Genomic DNA, 22693 nt, shown 5'->3' on the forward strand with positions numbered 1-22693 from the left:
CTCAGACCATCCACAATATATGTCGTGTTGACTTAGGCGATCCCAGAAACCATTCTTAGTTTACCCCTTTCACATATATTATCAACCATGCTAATGTTTTGAAACAAATCTCGATTAACAGGTAATTTAGCGCTTGAAAGATGGCGACGTCCATACCCCCCCCCCCCGGCTGCACATATTTTAATATGCAATTATACATTACCCCCTCCCCATACACGTCAGAGAAGTACAGTATGGTACACTATATGACACACTGTAAGCTAACAGTGGAAATCAACTTCAGTGTCCATACATATCAGACATAGAGATTTCTTTACAAATGGATGTGGGCTCATTGGGCTGTAACCTGTACTTGGAAAAACTTAACCAGCAGAGTTTTCTTTTTGAATCCTATGTCTTGACAGAAACGGCACCCCCCTTCGATAACTAGTGGGGAGGGTGTGTCCCCCTCCCACAGTAGGCAATTGTTTGAAAAATAAGGACATGTAGGAGGCCATTTAGCGGCATAATATTTCAAACCATACACATTATTGGAAGCCATAAAGTACTTGAAAATTGTCTTCAATACCCAAATTGTACTCTCATTAAATTATTTTACAATTGTATTACCTACGCTTTAACTAATACATAGATATTTTGGCAGACACACACATTCGTTTGGCCATTGGCTGCCTAATAATTAAATGTGTGGTAGGTAAATGAAGTGAACAATTTTGCAAAGTACAAGGTAAACGATTGCTCCTGTGGTTTGAATGTTCAACAAAGTCTCCACACAGAGAGATAGAGCAAGAGAGAAGGAGACATACGGCGACGAGAGAGAGAGAGAGAGAGAGAGAGAGAGAGAGAGAGAGAGAGAGAGAGAGAGAGAGAGAGAGAGAGAGAGAGAGAGAGAGAGAGAGAGAGAGAGAGAGAGAGAGAGGCATACACTTATACAAATGTAAATTTACTTGGTAAACAACTGCTCCTGAGGTTTAATTTTGGTTCAAATCATGAGCAGAATATTCGGGGGCCCTTTCAGACCATCACAATTGTCATGCCCCCCTCCCTTTGAACCTCAATTTTGTTCATGCCCCCCCGTAAATTCTGACTCCAGCATAATTTCAAGTTTATTCCGAGCTCGGTATTACAGGCATTCGACTAGAGTCTTTATACCTCAAAGATATACAACAGTCCATTTCTGTACAAGGCATATCAGAAACCAAACATTTGCAGTGTGGAGTGTCACAAAACCCTGTGCTTGGTCCACTCTTACACGCGTATGCTGTCTATACACATCACCACTTGGAAAGCTAATCCGACATCAAAATCTCAATATGCAACAACATGCAGACGACAACCAGATTTACCAATATATTTCCCCAATCACATACGTCAACTACAGTAACTAAGATGGAAACTGTTGCACATGATATTAAACGACCCAAAATAAGCTAGTTTAATGATGGCAAAACCGAGGTCCTCCTTATCACGTCTCAGTTCAACAGGCTTCCTCGTCTCATGAACCACATCAACATGGGATCGTCTTCTGTGCAGTTAGTGGATTCAGCATGTACCATTTGTGTAACAATTGATGACCGTTATAACCTCAAGAAGCACATCTCGTTGACATGTAGATCAGTTCTTTTTCACCCCCGAACAATAGGTCGCATCATTGACAGTGGAGGGGGCCCCTCCACTGTCTATGGAAACTGTTGCACATGATATTAAACGACCCAAAATAAGCTAGTTTAATGATGGCAAAACCGAGGTCCTCCTTATCACGTCTCAGTTCAACAGGCTTCCTCGTCTCATGAACCACATCAACATGGGATCGTCTTCTGTGCAGTTAGTGGATTCAGCATGTACCATTTGTGTAACAATTGATGACCGTTATAACCTCAAGAAGCACATCTCGTTGACATGTAGATCAGTTTTTTTTCACCCCCGAACAATAGGTCGCATCATTGACAGTGGAGGGGGCCCCTCCACTGTCTATGGTCGCATACGCCAGTATCTTACAAACGGAGTTTGTCAGAACCTTGGTCATGCACTTATATCATCGATACCTGACTACTGAATGGCCCTTCTGTATGGGCTGCCAGCTAAAAACATTGTCCCTCTTGAACATGCCCAAAATACAGCAGCTAGGATTGTGTCAGGTACAAAGAAAACAGATGACGTCACATCGGTTCTTTCAATAACACAGTTTAGTTAGAAACCACACTGGCGTCAAGTGCAGTTACATAATATACCAGTAGGTAGGGCCTACATGTACATGTAGTCTCAGGTCACTACATTGTGGTCTGAGATGTAGTTTACACCACTATGACCTAAGAACTTGAACCAGGGCTGAGGAGAAGTGGTCTGAGGTTAAAGTTTTGCAGCTCTCGTTCAGCAATCTCAAAACATTTCAGCCTACTTCCCGTAATGAACACTTGTCAAGCATTTTTGTAGCTCCCATACTCAAAGACTACATATATGTTTATATACGACTCAAAATATAACACTGAAATTTACTTTGAACACGTTCAGTTTCAGTAGACCTATTAAAACCCAAAATCTCCACTGTATAATTTAATATCGGTAATAGTTTACAGTCAAAAACTTTTAAATTTAGTTTTGACTAGGAGGTCCCCAAGTTTTGCAAGTTGACTCATGACCGCAATCGTTGCTTTACTCGCTTGAGCTGCAAGCGCTAAATACCATAGACCACTGCTTGACATAATCACGCCTAGATATTCATAAAAAGCGAACAACGTCGAGTTTATGACCACCAATAACCACTTTTCAATTTTCTTAAGAATTTCATCTCTTAGTAAATACAATAATTTTAGTTTTGACATACATGTAATTTACTTTCAAAAGACAATGTTAGAAACCCCTACCCCATTGATTCCTGTGGGAACATGCCTTTCGTGAAGAAAAAATGGTTACATAACATGTCTACAAGAATTGTTGGAGAATGTCTATGTAGAATGCCACACTGATCCCATATCCACACCTTGAGTTTTATTTTTATTGTTCTTCAATGATCTCCTTCAAAGTAATAGTCTGGATGCCAATATGGTTTCTAACTAAACCACGTCTAGCCAAAAGCCCCTCAAATAGCACAAAAAGTTGTTCACCCAATCAGTGAAACCTAAATGTTTTGGTGATGTAAACAGTATATAAGTAGCATCATGGGCTGACAAATATACCACATTTGAACATTACTGTCCCAATAAACACTAACTTTATGAGAGACTGTGTTATTGGTTAGAGTTTTGTGATTTATTAACAAAGACATGATGTTAATGACTGTGTGGGTGGCTGTAAATGAATTTTAAATTGCATCTCATGCATTTCAAGACTTCTAGAGTAACGACTCTGACTATACTTTGAGTGGAGGTATAAATGGTAATGATACAGTATAGGAACTAGACTATCAAAGTAATTACCTTGTCCAAGAGACTACAGTCGGATATTAATCTCACCATTAATGCCTGAATTTATGTCTATCAAGGTGGATCTGATAAGATCATGGAAATCGAGAAACTTTCATCACTTTGGACTTGAGCATTGAATACATTTGTGAAGTACTCAGACCATGATTCATGTTTTTTTTTTTAGAGATTAATTCCACTAGATCGTCCACTAAATCGTCCACGAAAACAAATACATTCTATCATTCCACCATGTCACTCAACAACGCGCATCGAATTCTATCACTTGAATTTCCGTTATTTAGTCGTCTGAAGATCGTAACGGCCTCCGTACCATAACTTGTGTACTTTGTGTAAATACAGCTCTACTTCTCAGTATTGAGCACTTTTCCTTCAGTTTATGACTTACCTCTTATATATATATATATATATATATATATATATATATATATATATATATATATATATATATATATTACCATTGCTCGGTTGACGGCAACGCGGTCAAAGATATCGGGTTCTTTGCACAATACACGTGTATATAGAAATGATGTCCCTTAAATTTCCCCTCTTTTCATTCTTGCTCTTTTCAACTACAATATAGATTTTGATAATTTCCATAGGTCTCACGAGATATACTCTTCAAGGAAAAACAAGTTCGTGTCGGAGTTTGACACGAGAATAGTCTGTGCTTGGAGTAATTATACTGTCAGTATAATTTCTCAAAGGTATGTGTTATCGTGGAAGTTTAAACATTATTTATACTTTAATGGTGTTATAGATTTTGACCCAAGCTATGCATGCCACGGTCACAAGCTATATTGCGTCAGATCGATTTGCCAAACAAGTTTGCCAGAATTAACGCATCCCATCAAACCATGGACCCTCCACAAAGGTGGAGTGTCTATGGTCAAACAAATGACAGGTCGCAGAAACTATGGTCATGGAAGTATGAACGTCGTTTATACTTGTACGCCGTGACATACAATGAGCGCAGTGCCATGATTGACCGGATTATTCAGTGTCGACAATCCCAGTTAATATAATCCCAAAGGCAAACTTGTTTTATTTACCACCTTGCCAAGCAACACAGGGTGGTGGCGAGGCGAAGTTGTAATGTACTGTCGCTTTGATATTCACGATTTTGGAAAGGAAATAGATAACATCGGGTTAGATCTTGAGAGTAAATAAGAAGAAAAGAAGAGTTAATTTGAAATCAGTGATAAACGAGTTGTCTATTTTTAAGAAACTAAATATAAGGAAAGCTATGGGTCCTGATAACATATGTGGTAGGTTACTGAATGTCTATGCATCGCAGTTAGCTAGTGTTTCCAGTAGATTGTTCAATTGGTCGTACAATGATCATACGATATCAACCATTTGGAAAACATCTACCATCTGTCCGGTCCCTAAAAACTTCCAAGGCATCGTCCTGTAGCACTGACTTCCATTGTGATGAAATGCTTCGAGCGTATTTTACTTTGTCAAAACCCACAAAAACATTCACACCTTGACCCATACCAATTTACATATTAAAGTAATAGAGGTACTGATAATGCAACTCTCACATTACTTCACGATGCGTATACACATCTTGAAAAACCAAGTTCATTTGTAAGACTATTGGTTATTGATTTTTCATCAGTCGTTAACAGAAGTCAACCAAACATGATGGCTCATAAACTTAGTTATTTAAACGTTAACCCCAAACTCATCCTCTGGATAATGGATTTTCTTGTCAACCTTTCCCAGTTTGTTCGCTACCAAAAATTAAGTTCAGCCTTCCATTCAACATTTAGGGGTGCCTCACAGAGCACGATACTCTCACACAAACTATTTACACTTTACACAAATGACTGCTCATCAGGTACCGATACAAATCCACTTATCAAATATTCTGATAACTCTGCATTAGTTGACCTGTCAAATTCTGACCGTACTTATTTCGATGAAGTTGATAGGTTTGTTACTTGGTGTAAAGAAAACTACTTGGACGAAAGGTCGACTTTAGGAAGAACCCTAAAGTAGTGCCCGACCTTTTTATTGACAATGTTAAAGTTGAACAGGTGACTAAATATATATATATATATATATATATATATAGGAACAGTCTTGGATAATAAATCAAATGTTAAGGCCAACACAGATTTCATTAACAAGAAATGTCAATCTAGAGTTTACTGTCTACAACAATTGAGGGGCCTAAAATTTTGTAAATGCCAAGGTATTACAGACATTCTATCGGAGTTTTGAGTCGGTTTAACATTTTCTTTTTTGTGCTGGTTTGGTAGTCTAGGGACTAGCTACAAGAGTGTCTTGAACAAAATTGTAAATGTGTTTAGTAAAGTATTGAGTGAAAAGTAGACTAATTTGAATGAAATGTTTACATCTCGTGTACAAAACAAAGCTGGGAAAATGGTAAATGACAAAGGCCACATTATGTCCCAAACACTTTGAACTCCTGCCATCAGGGAGACGATTTCGTGTCCCTAAATTCAGAACAGTCAGAACCAAATCAAGTTTTGTGCCCACTTCAACTAAATTTTAAACCAAACTAAATAATTCTATTTCAAAGACATCTGCTCTGCATTCCAGATTGGAAGAACCGCGTTTTTTTATTGTCTTTTTTAAGTTGATGACCATTTCTGGCAAGACTTCACTCACAATTTTCTCGATTTTACTGATTTTTCTTCTTTATTAAAAAGGTTTAGGGTCGGCACCGGATTTCTAGAATGGAAGCGTTTGGGGAGTTATGTGTGATTTATTTGTTGAGAAAGGTTCAAAGACAATAAATATCGCCATAAGGTGGCACTTGCCGTTCCAGTGAGGAACGACTAGTGCCACCACGGTAGTACTCGACAATTCGATGGACCACGGCCAAGTCCGCCATTCACAATTTTCAAATCACTTGAAATAAAGCAATCTGGCAAAACTCGCCCATGTGCATTTACAATCTTGTCGCAACTAATTCTAGTAGGTAAAACCATAGACCCTCCACCCTGTCTATGGTAAAACCTAGTCGCATTCATAACTTTCATCGAGGGTAAGGTAATTTTAGTCATCAACTTCTATAAAGTCCAAAATGAAACGATAAAACATGTACATTTTGGAAATTATCCCATGTATAATGCCAGATTATAAAGTGACAAAGAGTGGTTCATCTGAGTGGATAGCTTAACCTCTTGACGATTTATAAACAATGGGAAATAGGCAGCTATCTTGATGTTCATTTTAACCTATTTTCCCGGAGAATATTTTCAGAACTGGTATCCAAATTACCAAGATCACGTTTTTCATATTTACTGATATGCCGCTTTAGTTATGGCCGGTTTTGTGGGATGTTTTGCGTGCACAATGTAAACCACAGACAAGGCATGTAAACTTCTACTTGCAAACCCGTCTATTTCAGGCTTGGCCTCTTACCACTCTTGGAGGAATTGTACTGACTCCTCCAAGACCACGTCTGACACAGTGGCCTGAAACCCATAGTCTATCGCGAGTATATTGTCTACCCTTCAAGAGACACACATTCTCTGCCAGTCACCCTTTTAAAAATACGCTTGTTAAACGTCTGCTCCTGGAGTTAAATTTGGTTCAACTCATGAGCAAAATATTTGTACGTGACTCCGGGCCCCTTTCAGACAATCCGAATTTTCACGCACGTCCCAATTCGTTTTTTTCCCGTGACAACAATTTTTCTCCTGAGCCTCCCCCTACCCTAATCTAGTTCCTGACGACCGTATTCCAATTTTACACTACATCTTTACATATTACGTATAGTCAATGTCATTACTCTCGTTGCCGATGTGTTGGCAATTATATACATGTATATATATAATATCCATAATCACAACATATTTCCTGCTCAAAGAAGAACTGTTTCAGCTTATTCCATTTCGATATAAACAGACAGAGAGTCCAGGGATAAAATACCCATGTACTACTCCTTATATTACTGGCTAGGTAATGTCAACCGTAAAATAATCCAAGCACCAGCGTCCCTAAAATCCGTGAAACAGTGTCGATATTACAGTATTTTGCTGACACTTATTACTTTCTGTAACTGGTCTATATTTGTGATATCATGGTAAATATGCTTGGAATTTATGGCCTAACAAACCAGACATTACGTAGATTTGAATATTGAAGAAAATCAAAAACAAAAACAAGGCCATGGCCATGGCCGGTCAGGTACTGATATTAGTACTTTAGACATCAGTGGGGGTCACACTTGGTCATTGAAACTATATTGACCGACCAAAATTCTAAACATCACGGATAAATAATTTCATATCGAAATGTATGTACGGAGATTCAGGTTTTTAGACCACGTGGCTTTGACATGACATCATCAGCTAAATTTGCAATACGAAAGTAACGTAAAACATGGATGTATCTAGTAGGGAGCAAAGTCCGCATGTCTGTATGGATGTTTGAAGATTTACTATCGGTATATGGGAGGCATAGAGGGAAATATTTGAATAGCGTTATTTAACGTTACATAATTCATAACTGACTACTAAACTACCGTCAAGAGGATTGTTTTTGCTTCCATTTATCTGTATTAATTTTTTTTAAAGGCAGTGATGGTGACTGCCAATGCCGGTAGTGAAAATATGGCCCGCACATTCTGAAGATTTTTGTATCATACAAGTTCAATGTTGTAGCTGAGAATGTGATTTATATTTATAACTCAGTAGAATGGGTACCGGTACTGATGCGAGGGATGTGAACCAACCTTTGTGTTGCGTGCTTTTTAATATCACCGTGTGTGTGTGTGTGTGTTGTTTGTTTGTTTGTTTGTAATGTAGATTCGTCGTTGATATACTGCTACTAGATCAGACCGTGGGTTATACTTCCATGATCAGAACATGACCAGACACAACTCTCCACGGCACCATTTTGGTTTTACAACTTTGATTACTTTGTTTTGAATAGCTTTTGTCAAGTTCTTGACTTTCCTGATATGACAATAAAGCAAGGGCGGTGAAATATTATTATAGTAGTCCTTCAAAAAACAAGACAATTTTGAAACTTTTAGTGGAAAATGTTAGTGAAGACACAGTTTACCCGCATAAATTAACTAACAAAAGACAAAAGAAATGTACACATGGTTCATTTTCTAGGTGTCGACCTCATGAATATGCACCAAGATTTAGAACCGAGTCAGCTTTAAATGCGTTCACACCTCCAAATCTGGTCTGGACAATATTGTCTGGGCTTAGTCACCCTTTTATGCGGACTACAGAGCGGCCCTGGTGCGGACTATTTCTGCCACCTATTAATGCCTGAAAGTCAAGTGGCATATGCTGAGGTTGTGTACAACCAGCAACCCATAACATTTTAGCAATCTACAGTTCTACCTCAGTATGGCTATTAGCCATGCTAGGTAGTTACTATAATGATTAATATAATGGTTGTCTTGGTAAAAGTTGTCGACCCCCCCCCAAAAAAAAAAAGAAAAAAAGAAAAAAAAAGATCAACAAAACATTCTATGATATTGAATGCGCTCCTGGCATGTAATTCCATAGAACAGTTTCCTGTAGGGAATGGCAGCGATTTCATTCAAACTCAAAGACAGAGATGTTGCTAACCAACGTGAACAGCCATAAAAATTGTATGTGAATGAGTATGACTCTGAGATCCCGCTAACGGTTTCATTGTTGTCGGTCTAACCAGAGACACTGGAGAACTTCACTGTCTATGATCTAATCGTATTGCTCAGTGTGAAAACCGTGCAAAGCGTTACTATTTTGGCGTTGTATTTTCGCACATTTTTGGTTCACAAGGGTCCAATAATTTAAGCTTGAGTTAGGAAATAGGCCTATTAAAAAAATTGTGTTGTTCCGATTAGGCAAAATAAATAAATAGGTGGGGTAGGTAGATTTATTTTTATTCATGTGCGAGTGTCTAATTCTGGTTTTCCATTTTTTCCAAATGATCTCTGTGTTATTGGCTTCTTTCCATTAGATGTACAACCATTACAGATTGGAGGAACAGTTTTATATTGTCTTTTTAAGTTGATGTCAGTTTCTGCATCCACTATGTCTCGTGAGACTTCACAATTGTTGCGATTTTGTTAGTTTTTCAAGAACACGTAAAAAAAAGTTAAGGGTCGGCAGTGAAAAACTAGGTGGGTCGGGTAACAGAAACCAAACAGTTATTTTTTAGGCCTAAGGCATAACGTAGCATATAAATCTACCCAACCTGCGCGAGCAAGATCTGCATCGGTCAATGTAATATTTACATGGTCTATTACAATTTGGTAAAGTGTACCATTGTATATGCTTGTGCGAGACGTAAAAAACATCATGCCGTCTAATTGTACGAAACGATTTAGTCACTATGGTTTTGAAGTCAGTGAGATAATGTTTGTGAAGTACCCGGTATCGTGATGTTATCGCTTGTATAGAAAAACCATCACTGAGGCAAAATCTCACTTTTATCATCATTCATTTTTTAAAGTCTTCAATCATGCCAATTAAAAATATGGATACTGCAGTCATTTATGTGACTTTTTTTCCAAAAATGTTTATCGTGCATCTCGATTATATTTTTTTTCGTCTTCGTAACATCTTTTTTTTTATTGTGCCAAAAGTAGTAGCTACCACATATAGAACAGTGGAAAAATACCGAATGAGACTCAGAAATGTAAAATCATTTACTTCAATGTCCAAATCAAATGCGGACATCAGAAAATGATGCATGCACGTTGTGATGGACTCGTGATTAGCTCTAGTCCAGATGCCAATTGGTATCTAACTAAACCATAGACAATAGAGAGGGTCCTCTCTATTTTCTATGACTAAACCAAGTTTAGTGAGTGGAGGTGTAAATGGTAACGATACTGTTTAGGAACACGGTGATAGGAACTAGACGAGATTAGCACTGACAACACACGCTCCGCGAACTCCAGCAAAGAGGCCTGGTGGGGTATATAGAGACTTGTCAGAGTTGTCGGAGCTACTGTTCATGTACATATAAGTTCCACGTATTCTCAATTTATTTCGTGCTGGATAGAAAACAGTCAGTATAGTCCTTGTGTTCTCCAGTGTATAGCCGATGGATTGGATAGTGAGAGTCATGATATGTGTGATACATTGTAGTTTATACACCAGAACTGAATTTTAGACTGATCCCGTCGGCATCTTCAGAGAAAGCATCAAGCGGGTACCACAATAAACTGAAAACGTAACGACTATAAGCATAACTATAAGTTTTAATTTACATGGAACTACGGTCATATTTGATAAGCTTATCCCCCACTTCCACATATGGTATCATACCCCTTGGTCAGCGAAAAGCCAATCATGTTCATGTCCGGACATACGAGTTATAAATGGGGCGGTCATATGGGTTAAGTTAGGGTGGAATATAATATATGGAAAAAGTCTGATTGATACTGGCTGTGATGGGTAGTAGAGCATTTTTTAATTGTCAAAAACAGGGTTGGGGGCCGAATGATATGATTCAAAACGTCATGACTTTCTGGTATATCTTTGTTGTCATGGTGTGTTTCCAGTTGAGGATGGCTGTCTTTGACTGGCTACAACAGTAAGTGACTGATTTTGAAAGCAAAGAAAGTGGAAGAACATTGGTGTTAGTTAAAAAACTATTGTTATTAAAGATATACAAGTAAACGCAGCAAAACAATTGAGAGTCGGTACGGAAAGGAACAGATGACCACAGGAAGGTGTTCAGCTGTTCTTCATTGTTCTTTGCAATTTGACGACCGGGCGATCACATACTAGTAGTTGTCAGTGTTTTCGCTAAAGCAAAATACACGGAGATGGTTCAAAATCACTTGACTATCATTTCACTCTTATTTAAATCTACAAATATCTCATTAATATTTTCTCCCAGCTTACTTCAAACTATATGACATTTTCCATGAAAAAAAGGTGCGTATCTGGAGCAAAGAAGTGTTTCAGATATCAGAGTGTTCACGTTTGCGTGACCAAGACATAGACATAGACTGGCAAGCGACGCCATGAATTGTGATCGAATCCCAGGGTCGGATCGGTTGTAGATCAGTGTTCATGATAATTCATTTGCGTGTTCAATTACTAAGTCATCGATGTAGGGTTATAAATTCAGTGACTACACCATCAACAAAGTTACTTCTTACTATAAATCATGTTGAAAAAGACCCTAGGAAAATGTCTAAGCAACAATGACGGGTGTTACTTTTTTGCAGTGTTTATCCAAATAGTAATCGTCGAATAACGTGACCCTGGCTGAAAACTGCGACAGTGAGTGTACCATAAATTCCCAAAACAGACTGACCAGAACAGACATATTGACACACAAAAAGTGTGCAAGTTTACATCTTGTGACAGGTTTGGTTGGGGTCACCTCCATCGGCTAATGGTCGAAATCGTCATTGTAAAATATTTTTAATTACCCTCAACTACAAATCAGCGTATCGTTGACGATCATTTCAATCGTAAGTGTTTAGAACTGATTCAGAAGTAAAACGTAGAATTATTAATGACAATGGTATGCAAAGTTTTGTTGTTTAACAATCATCAGCGATTTGGCATGTTTGCACAAACCACAGATACTTGTTAGTGCATACACTTTTGATACTTCTATTCTATAAGGTAAAGGCTAAATTTAAAAAGACATGATCCCAGTATTAACTTTTTTGTTGCGGCTATATTTCCTAAGTGAGGTGTGCCAAAGAAAGTTTTCCCATGATACTTTGCGCCAGTGCGACTTTTTGACATTGTACGTTCGATGTTCCCAATGAGTAAATGGAATTTTATCGAGAAGTCTATTCATATTTGTTTATGACAGCAAGATATTTTCAATTTTCTGTTTTTGGTCATTTTTGGGGTCAAAAACTGTCATTTGTTTTGTAAATAAAAGAATTCAAAGTAAAAATGAATGACAGCCGCAAAACTAATCGATTGAATGGGCTGACATTTGGTGTGCAGGTATGTTAGAGTATCTGGATGAAGAATTCTTCAAGAAAATTTGAAGATGACATTGATATGCAAATACGTCTAAAACGTGCTGTGTAGTATCATATTATAGCCATGTTATTTTACAATACTCGTGAGAAAGTAGAATTTATTGGTGAAGTAAAGTTGCTCATACACCTAAGAAAATTTGACTACACTTGAATACATAATGAGCAAATGAAATGATCACAACAATCACATATCTTTGTAATGTTATGACTATACAAGATCTAATACAGGGACGAATGGGGTACTTATCAAATAATGCCCTCCGGAACTCAGAAATAAATGTAGATGCGCTGTACCATGCAGTTACGATCAGCGGTTTTGAACTATGGAGGTAGGAAGGAAGGAGGTAGGAAGGATTATAGTCCTACCACCATTTCTGAACAAAATCGTTGTCCTTGAATTGGAATGGTATGCTTTTAATACAAAAGTTGCACAAACATATGTTCTTGCTTTCAAAAGTTTTAGAATTAACACCATGATTTCACCGTCGCCCATACTGAGGTTTTCCTGCATCTATTGCTATGGATTTTGTTGGTGGGACTTTGCTGTACTGTATGAACACTTGTTCAGACTCAGGCCACTAAAACACAATTGCAAAAAAAAACCGTAAAGACACGAAGTATCGTTTTGCACAACGTTCGGCTTGAAGCAGGTTTGAAGGGTAACCATGCACGACAGAGAAGATGGGTTTAGAGCCCCATTTACACCTAAAACAAAAAGCGATTCTAGTCTGTTCCTATTATAGTGGTCTGAGGTTCAGATCAAAGTGCCGCATTCATCCACAACATAAAAAATCATAGACCCTACACGACTGGCGTTTGTAAAAGTCAGTTTTAAACCATAATTACTACACCTCTTTATCTTCTCGGCAAGAACATGCAGTGCTGCAATCCAACGTGAGGACCTCTCACCAACTTTCAGATCACTTCACATTGGGAACGTTGGTGAGAGTTCTACTAATATAATTCAGACTGAGGCAAAAAATATAGCCTTTCTGAGTTGAAATCCGAGGTTTAAATCCTGATATCTGAAAATTCCCAATCAACCCAGATTACATTGAATAAAAAATAAGTCTAACAAACAATTTATGATTTTTCAGTCCCGAAACTTGCTATTATCCATACACTGTATACAAAGCTAAATACACGGTGATTGGTGTATCGCACTCCTTGACTGAGTGGGTCGGAAAAAAAATAGGTAGACTCACTTGTCATAAATCGATTTATAAATCCACAAAGGCACTGTGACAACTAAAGCAGTCCCTTTACAGACCATTTTTCTTTAGAAATAAATAGGCTAAAACAATACTGAATGACAGGCAGTCCAAGGTATGCGAAACCATAAGCGAGCGCGTACTCACGATGCTAGATTAACACACTATTTTACCTGCGCATTGAAGACGCACAGTAAAAAGACCAGTTTTCAACATTAATGCAGGAAATACAAAGCTAACAATTCAAAATTGTATAAAATGTAAGAAAACAAAAAACAGGCGACAGTCAGAGCATGCATGAACTTCGATTTACAATACCATTATTAAGTTCTTGCATTTTGGGGCTAATGAAGTCATAGAGACTAGAGTGGGCGAGTTTCATCACAGTTAGTATAATCAATGGCACCGTGATAATTCTGACTTTCACTTGAAACTGGACCAGAACAGTCTAGGTCGGACGAGTCGTCATCATCAATTCAAAGGCGACGTAACCAAATATACACCGTGAATTCATCTTAGATCGCACCGAGTTGAACAATCATGTCTGTCATTGTAGAATGTAGACCTTTACGCTGTTTGACCGACTATTGAAGTATAACCCACATAGGTGATATTTCATTGACCTACATGGAAATGCTTGTAAATACTTTTTGCAAGTAGTAGTAGCTCAGACCACTCTAGTATTTTAGTGGTCTGAGGTAGTAGTAAGAGTTTTTGCTAACGTTTACATGCTAGCGTAGTTGTACATGTACGTATACATGTCAGTTCGTATGTACATGTACATTAAATGTAGCTCTCATCATATCATACACTGTACATGTGTGTAACCCTTTTCTTTTGCACCCTCCCCCTCCGCCTTCATGTGGTCAAACACAGACAACTAACTAACTAAATAGTGTTACTGTTAGTTTTCTGTGGGTCAAACAATTAGTGTACACGCCTTGAATCACATGCAGGCGAGATATATTTGAATATTCATTTGTTTACTGCCCGGTTATGGGGGTGAACTCATGAATATATTCTGAACTAAATGCAAATGTATTCAAATCACTTCCGACTCGCAATCTGAACTATTTTTCAGATCGAGTATAATCCGATTAGACAGGCGCTAATGGGAAAGTACAGAAACGTCCACCTCATCAGCATAAAAGTACAGAATTGAACTCAATCTGAACTATAGTACGGAAAGTGTCGTAAACTGTACTATTTTTTCTACTAGTGTACTACACAGTGGTTGTATTTGTTAAAACTACTACCGTACATACTACACAGTGGTTATATTTGTCAAAATTACAATATACTACACATTGGTTGTATTTGTCAAATCTACCACATACTACACAGTGGTTGTATTTGTTAAAATTACTACATACTACACAGTGGTTGTATTTGTCAAAACTACCACATACTACACAGTGGTTGTATTTGTTAAAATTACCACATACTACACAATGGTTGTATTTGTCAAAACTACCACATACTACACAGTGGTTGTATTTGTTAAAATTACTACATACTACACAGTGTGGTTGTATTTGTCAAAACTACCACATACTACACAGTGGTTGTATTTGTTAAAATTACCACATACTACACAGTGGTTGTATTTGTTAAAATTACTACATACTACACAGTGTGGTTGTATTTGTCAAAACTACCACATACTACACAATGGTTGTATTTGTTAAAACTACCACATACTACACAATGGTTGTATTTGTTAAAACTACTACATACTACACAGTGGTTGTATTTGTTAAAACTACCACATACTACACAGTGGTTGTATTTGTTAAAACTACCACATACTACACAGTGGTTGTATTTGTTAAAATTACCACATACTACACAGTGGTTGTATTTGTTAAAACTACCACATACTACACAATGGTTGTATTTGTTAAAACTACTACATACTACACAGTGGTTGTATTTGTTAAAACTACCACATACTACACAATGGTTGTATTTGTCAAAACTACCACATACTACACAGTGGTTGTATTTGTTAAAACTACTACATACTACATAGTGGTTGTATTTGTCAAAACTACCACATACTACACAATGGTTGTATTTGTTAAAACTACCACATACTACACAATGGTTGTATTTGTCAAAACTACCACATACTACACAATGGTTGTATTTGTCAAAACTACCACATACTACACATAATTAGTCATGGACACATGATTAATGTTGAAAAGATATTTTACTATTAAACTACCCTGATTTCAAACCAGTATTTACTTTTGAGTGACTAACATGCTGTAGAAAACAGAATCACGTAGCAAAGTTTGCACAATGAAAAAAAAGTAAATATTTCCACGATAATCAAAATGTGCGGCATCGAGATACTATTTTGTTATCATCTATTGTTTATACTCATAATTTTTATTTATTTAATATTTAAATTAGACAAACCTTATTGAACCACACACCTTACCAAGAGTATACTCCCTGGTAAGATGTCATTGGAATGGTTTTCAAGTATGGGAGAATTGGAACACAGTTTTAGTCATTATAGAATTAAATTAAAAGATGAGACCATGTGATAACTGAAGGAGAACCTTTGAGTTGATATGGACATTACAGTTATTTGAAACAAATCAAAACTCCTGTTAAGAATGGACTTTTTAATACTGATAATGTTGACGTTTATACAATGTATAGCACTTTCTCACTCTGTGCTCAAAGCGTTTTTAATATTATTACCCCTGACACGGATCTATAATGGCACAGTGGCAAATCTTCCTAAACTCTCTTGGGTGCAGACAGTCCATTGAAGTCTCTCTAGGGAACTCTAGAGAATTAAAGCCTTCACATTGCAACCTCTATCCTATCAGGTGCTCAATTTATACTGCTACGTTGACTGAGGAGTGAGGCATAATCGTGTTTCAAACCTTGCCCAATGGCTTCACCCATTCAAAAACAAATGGCAGTGATGGGGCTCGAATCTGTAACCTACAGATTCCAAGTCAGCCACTCTACAATCACTGACATCAGACCATAGATTATAACACTTGGCACAACATACGGAGAGACAATTATTACATTCCATCATTCGATAAGAATAGTTGTATGGCCTCTTTACACAATAGTTCATGTTCACAAACAAATTTGAAGTTCCCCTAGCAATTCATGTATATGCAAAGGGATCATAAAACCGTTATCAAACCATGAAATGTAATACAAGACTCTGCTGTTCCACCATGCAATGTCACCACAAGTGTTATTAATTTAATTCATGTGTTTACTTTACCTGTTTGTAACAGGTTCTCTTGTCATAGTCTGATGTCGTCGATTCGACCACGATGACTCCAGTCAAACAGATTGACTAGCCAACATGAAAAGTTAACATTGTATTGATTGTCATGTGACATGTCATTGTATGAAGTTAATAATATATCTATTCTGTATACTTACTCTGGAGACCTAATCGTTGCCTTGATCGCTGAAGTATACTAGGCTCTGTAAGTAATAGAAAATAAACACACATTTATTTGTTTTTCTGTTCATATTTGTATTAACAATTCCATGAATTATTATAATGAAATAATAACTATACATTCATCAAATGATGAATTCTTAAAATCTCACTATTCCACACACATCAGTACATAGTATTTTCCAAGATATAAAATGTAATTCAAAATAAACCAATGTTAATACATATGATATTTTAGCTACTTAAATAAATCCATGTTTTCTGATATATATATTGAACATAGAAAGATAACCATTCTACACTTACTTTCTTTTGGTATTATTGTTATTACTGCTTGTCCTAGTACAGTACTTTCTCCTTCTCCATGCTTCCCTGTCATGGATTGTCTTTCCTTTCCAGTCTTGATTTCATCTGACTTTTCTAAATGTAAGTGAATATAAAATACACATAAATATTCCAATTATTTGTTCTGTAAACACACCCTCTAAAATATATGGAAGTCTACCCCACTCCACCCCAAGAGAGAAGAAATCAACATGAAACCGCTGAGCGACTTGGATGCAAAGATCTATAAGTAAAATCGTTCTTTACCATTTTACATATTTACCTATTCATGGAAATAAACCTCTCTGTAAACAGACCCTCTAAAATATAAAGAAAGCACTCCCCCCTCTATATCCCAAACTCCACCCAAGAAAGTACAAATTAGCAAGAAACTCCTGAGTGACAAAAATCAAAGCAACATTTTATCAATCTGTAAAATCGTTCTTTACCATTTTACATAATGACTGAAAGTTACAAGTACTTGTTGAATAATCTCTTCTTGCATAATATGTATTAAGTAATCTAAAACTTGCCTTTTGCTGCTGATTTGACAGATGTTGGCATTTTTGGTCTAACCACTTGACTTTCTGATTCTCTGGGTTCATCAGACATCTCTTTGTCAGCTTTAACTGGTTTGTCAGTCACTGAGGATTCACCTACATTCAAGTATACAATATATGTTAAGTATTTAGTTCAATTTAAAATAACACAGATTGCTGTTATATTTAAAACTATATGTGTGATATCTCTCTATGGTTCTTTGTTATTCTCTTAGCTATGAATTAAATGCATACATTTTAACTACCATAATTGTTAGAAATATAGAAATATGTATTTTATAGGAATTGTTTGGATTTTCATTATTACTCATGATTTGAAATGTCAGTGATAAATAACCAATTTCATTCATACCTGTCAATATTTCTCCTTTCCCAATATCTGGATACTCCATACCACTAGTTGAGATTGGTTGAGATAGCCCTTCCTTCTCTGGTGGTGTATGTTGTTTGCTGTGTACTAGAGTTTCAACTTCTTTCATCCCTTCATCACCAACCAAGATGTCACCTGATATATAAAACAATTTTGTAGAAAATCATTGGTGAGAGGTAACCTTAATAAATTGTACATTTATGTATTTATGTATAGGTTTTATATTATAGTTTATTTATTTGTTACACATAATCATTCCTGTGAGATTATTGACGATAAAAGAAAGGAAAAGAAAAGAAAACCAAATATAACTAAATATATGGTAAATGTCTAAAGTCTAATAAAAAGTAACAAAATCCAAACTAATGATATGAACAAAGATATATTTAATAACAATTATGTATAGTTAATATAATTGTTTATAGTTAGCTTTCAGTCAGTCAGATAGTCAGTCAATCAATCAGTCAGTCAGTCAAATATGGTCAGTTAGTCAATCAGTTAGTTAGTCAGTCAGTCAGATAGTCAGTCAATCAATCAGTCAGTCAGTCAAATATGGTCAGTTAGTCAATCAGTTAGTTAGTCAGTCAGTCAGATAGTCAGTCAGTCAGTCTGAGTCAGTCATTCATTGTCGAATAGCTTATAGTTTTCCCAAATACACCTTCCCCTAATTCTTCAAACCATGTACATGTATGTATATTTATGAGTGTGTGTGTGTGTGTGTGTGTAATCTCACCTATTTCTCCTTTTGCAATGTGTTCCTCAGAATCATGTTGATAAGCTGATAACTTAGTCTCAAGTTCGATCACTAAAGTTTGATTTGCTTGCAGCTTCATCTCGAGTTCTGTCATGGCTTTGATGTCCGATTTTTCCAATTCAGCTCTCAGTGAGTGAATATCAAAAAGTTGTTTTACAACAACTCTCTCAGCACTGTCAACCCGTTCAAGGTACTGTTTACATCGTTCCTCCAATTGTCGTTTTTCTGCCAAGGCGTCGTCAAGTCTATATTGGAGAACTTTCTGCTCTGTAGAATAAATATTATGTCCGATGTGTCACAAGTGGCTCTAATAAGTCGACACTTACATTAATTTGGGTTTGCATTAAGTAAATGATTGACATGTCCCTCCATGTAAGTCAATACACAAAAGCCATTCTAATATCACAGTGTTCACAAGGCTGCTACATTTGAAACTAAACATTTTGGGATAAACTAAACTTAGCTCACTTTATTGTTCATTCTCATCTTATGCTAGCATTGACAAAGTGTTTGGTCTTCTTCGGATAAACTTTATCTTTTCCGTTCACACTTTTGACTATCAGTAGTTTAATTCCTTGATATGTTCTTGGAAACTACATTGTACATACCTTCAAGGCTGACTTTGGAGTGCCCAACAATGTCTTCAAGATGTTGGGAATGTAATTCTTGTCCAGGGCTACAAGACGTCTCATCAATCTAAGGCGGAAAAGAATTCGATCTTAGTAAAAATAAACGAGTAGATTTTGTTTCTGATGGTATGCATACATCCTAAAACGGTAATAGCAACAAACTTACATTGATATCAATCTCAATCTCTTCATCACTTTCTTCGTCTATGTCATCATGCAGTACAGTTTTCTCTCTACTACCACCATCCCCTGTAGAGATAGATTAATATTGAAATGAAGTATGTGATTAAAATTTAAATAAAATGTTATCCAACATTTCCAAGTGTTAAATGATCATTATTGATGAAATAAATATATTCTGTTGATCAATTATAATCCAGACTGCATGTCGATTGCTTGAAAATAATCTAATACTTACGATCCAAAAAGAACTCCCCTACTTCATAAAATTCATCATTGTCATAGGTAAGATGTAGTTGTAGTGGTAGGTCTACTTCGGCAGCCAATTGTCTCATTTCATCAGTTATCAGTAGTGGTTCCAATGACGTCACTAAACTCCCAGATCTACAACATCCTTCAAACCTGTAGAGACTTGGCAGATGAGGAAAGTTTAATGTCATGTTAAGTGACCCAGTTCTCATATCGGAGACACATACTTTATCTTTACAACATTTTGTACAGACTTCATCTATTGAGTCACGACTAGACGTGTCTGTTACTATCTTATCTGAGTTACTGTTGAATAATTGTGTACACTTATCCCAGACTGTCTTCAGTGTTTGCTTCATTGTCGTCCAATAGGAAACATCATGGTCATCTCTCTGGTCTTGACTCTTCTTCTCACATTGGTTAACACGTTCTTCATAAGCTGCCTCTTTCAAGGCAACGCGAACATTAAGACCTGTGTATAAAAAGTCAAAGATGACGAAAAAGTATATTGGATTTGAGTGTGGTAAAATAACTAAATGGGTGACATTTCTATTAAAATCTGTATACATATACATTTTACCCTTGTGCAGTAACCGTGTATGTGACAATTTATAATGGAAATAAAAAATGTTAGTGAAAATAAATTACATGTGTTAGCTTTCCTTCATCTAATATGTACCGTGTTGTTTTAGAGATGAAAGGTGTGCAATATATTGGTTAGGTTTGGTATGTTAGTGTACGTGATTACTACAGTCATGTACTTTGCGTGCACGTGTGCACATCACCTGAAATGATATATCAAATTACCTGAGGACGTATTACATTTGTCACACTTTCCATCTCTATCAGGAAACATTGCTGCAAATTTGCGATGACCGTCAGACACATCTTTACTCTCAAGAAATGTTTTCTGTTGGTTCTTGGCGAGTTTAAATGCTGCAATAGTGTACCCCAATATCGATTGTATGCCTTCAGTCCACTTGTTTGATTTGGTTAGGCAGTCGTCACAATAATCTTCGAAGTACCGGCTCACAAAGGCTCCAATCTGACTGTCGTCTGGTATTCTGAAGGGAAGTCCAGCTGCCATTGCCTCTAATCCACAAAAACCATACTCCTGATAATGTGGTGTCGGTAGACAGAGATGACTTTGACTTAGATGTCTCATAAGTTTACCTGTCGAATAATTATGATACAGTGTTGGCGTTGTTGAAGGCGAGTTCATCTTTTCTTTCAACGTCTTTAGTAAGTTATCTTGGTCTTTAGATTCTCCTAGAAGGGTCCATCTAGGTGGCTCCAGGTTAATTTTTTTGCGTGCTGTCATTACTTCACCAACTGCTGCAGGGATGTCTTCATATTTTGGGACAAAGTCAATTGTATCAGTGTCACCGTATGTCAGAAGTGTATGTTCTTGTAGATCCTGCTGTAACTGTAGGTTTTGTTGAAAGAAGCAATGACTTGGTGTTGGTAGGACTTCAATGTGATTAACCTCCAACTGATGTTGTTCACTGGTTAATGCTCTGTATGAATTATCAAAGAAATTCTTCATACTTGGACCAATAGACACCAATCCATGAGCTTTGTCTGCCATATCAAACATTTCCTTTTCTAATTCATCCTTGGACACAATAGATATCAAGTATGGATCATCTGGCCGTAAGTGGTTGATGAAGTATAGCTGTGCATTAGGAAATAATCTCTGTTGGATTTCAAGAGCTGCTCTAGCCGTCTTTGGCGCGTATCCTACTACATATTGGACGTTCTTGAGTTGAGATAGTTCGGGGTAGTAACTTTCATGATTCAGTAGCCATTTAATATCTGGTGGGTCTTCTGAAGGTTTGATGAGTTCCTTCCTTGTTGCCTTCATCAGAGTGACGCCAGCATCACGTGCATCTTTCATCTGATCTTCACTGATATTCGTATCAACAACAGTGGAGTAAACTTTCAGTGCTTCCCCTTTTCTTCGACAGAATTCCCTGACAAGATGTCTGTGAAATCCTGGAAGACCACATCGATGTTTGTCCCAGGAGTTAAAAACAAACATAACTTTTGGTTGTGGTTGTGGTTGTGGTTGAGTTTGAGGTATTGAGTTATTAGCCATCTTATTGAGTTGTTATTCTAGAATGAAATAATATCGAAAATTTACATTGACGTACATCTACTGTTACTGCAAAATGTGATTGGAATGTATTTTAATGACCAGTTATATACCCATATACTATTTAACCTAAGACAATCTTACCTACATTTAATGGTCTGTGGGTAATTAGTCATAACAAAACGTGTATTTCTTGACCGATGCTTTTTCAACAGAAACTAACTGTTGTGGGTGTCGATAGTTACAATATGTGTCATGATACAAATGAATCTATATTTATTTGTCATAATTGGTAAGCTATCATGAAACTAGTGTAGTCTACTCCATTTTGCCACTTTTTGAGTACAAGGTTTAATTGTTAGGAAGTATATATGTGTCGAGTATTACTCAGTACAAGCCTGTAATGAAGGGGTGTAAGCCGCCACCAGGTGACAGGGTGGTGGTAGAGGACACCACGGGTGTGGTCTGGCTACATCAACAGTTCTCTTTGAA

General features: G+C 36.9%; 1 protein-coding gene across 3 annotated transcripts in view; it reads right to left on the reverse strand.

Annotated features, from left to right (window-relative positions):
• LOC144440056 (uncharacterized) overlaps positions 1-22693 on the reverse strand; it is an 86854-nt gene that overhangs the window by 51837 nt on the left and 12324 nt on the right. The window contains exons 4-12 of one of the 3 annotated variants that reach the window (XM_078129297.1): positions 20914-22101; positions 20096-20578; positions 19844-19926; positions 19657-19744; positions 19028-19315; positions 18277-18429; positions 17898-18020; positions 17347-17460; positions 17019-17063 (exon numbers count right to left, since the gene is read on the reverse strand). In XM_078129297.1, coding sequence (XP_077985423.1) covers positions 17019-17063; positions 17347-17460; positions 17898-18020; positions 18277-18429; positions 19028-19315; positions 19657-19744; positions 19844-19926; positions 20096-20578; positions 20914-22003 — 2467 coding nt within the window. In that variant the 5' untranslated portion in view covers positions 22004-22101. Of the gene's footprint in view, positions 1-17018; positions 17064-17346; positions 17461-17897; positions 18021-18276; positions 18430-19027; positions 19316-19656; positions 19745-19843; positions 19927-20095; positions 20579-20913; positions 22222-22693 lie in introns of all 3 variants that reach the window. The other 2 variants (XM_078129296.1, XM_078129295.1) reach the window with 2 other exon arrangements.

Source organism: Glandiceps talaboti, chromosome 9 (genome assembly GCF_964340395.1).
Source record: "Glandiceps talaboti chromosome 9, keGlaTala1.1, whole genome shotgun sequence".
In the NCBI taxonomy this organism is placed as follows: domain Eukaryota; kingdom Metazoa; phylum Hemichordata; class Enteropneusta; family Spengelidae; genus Glandiceps; species Glandiceps talaboti.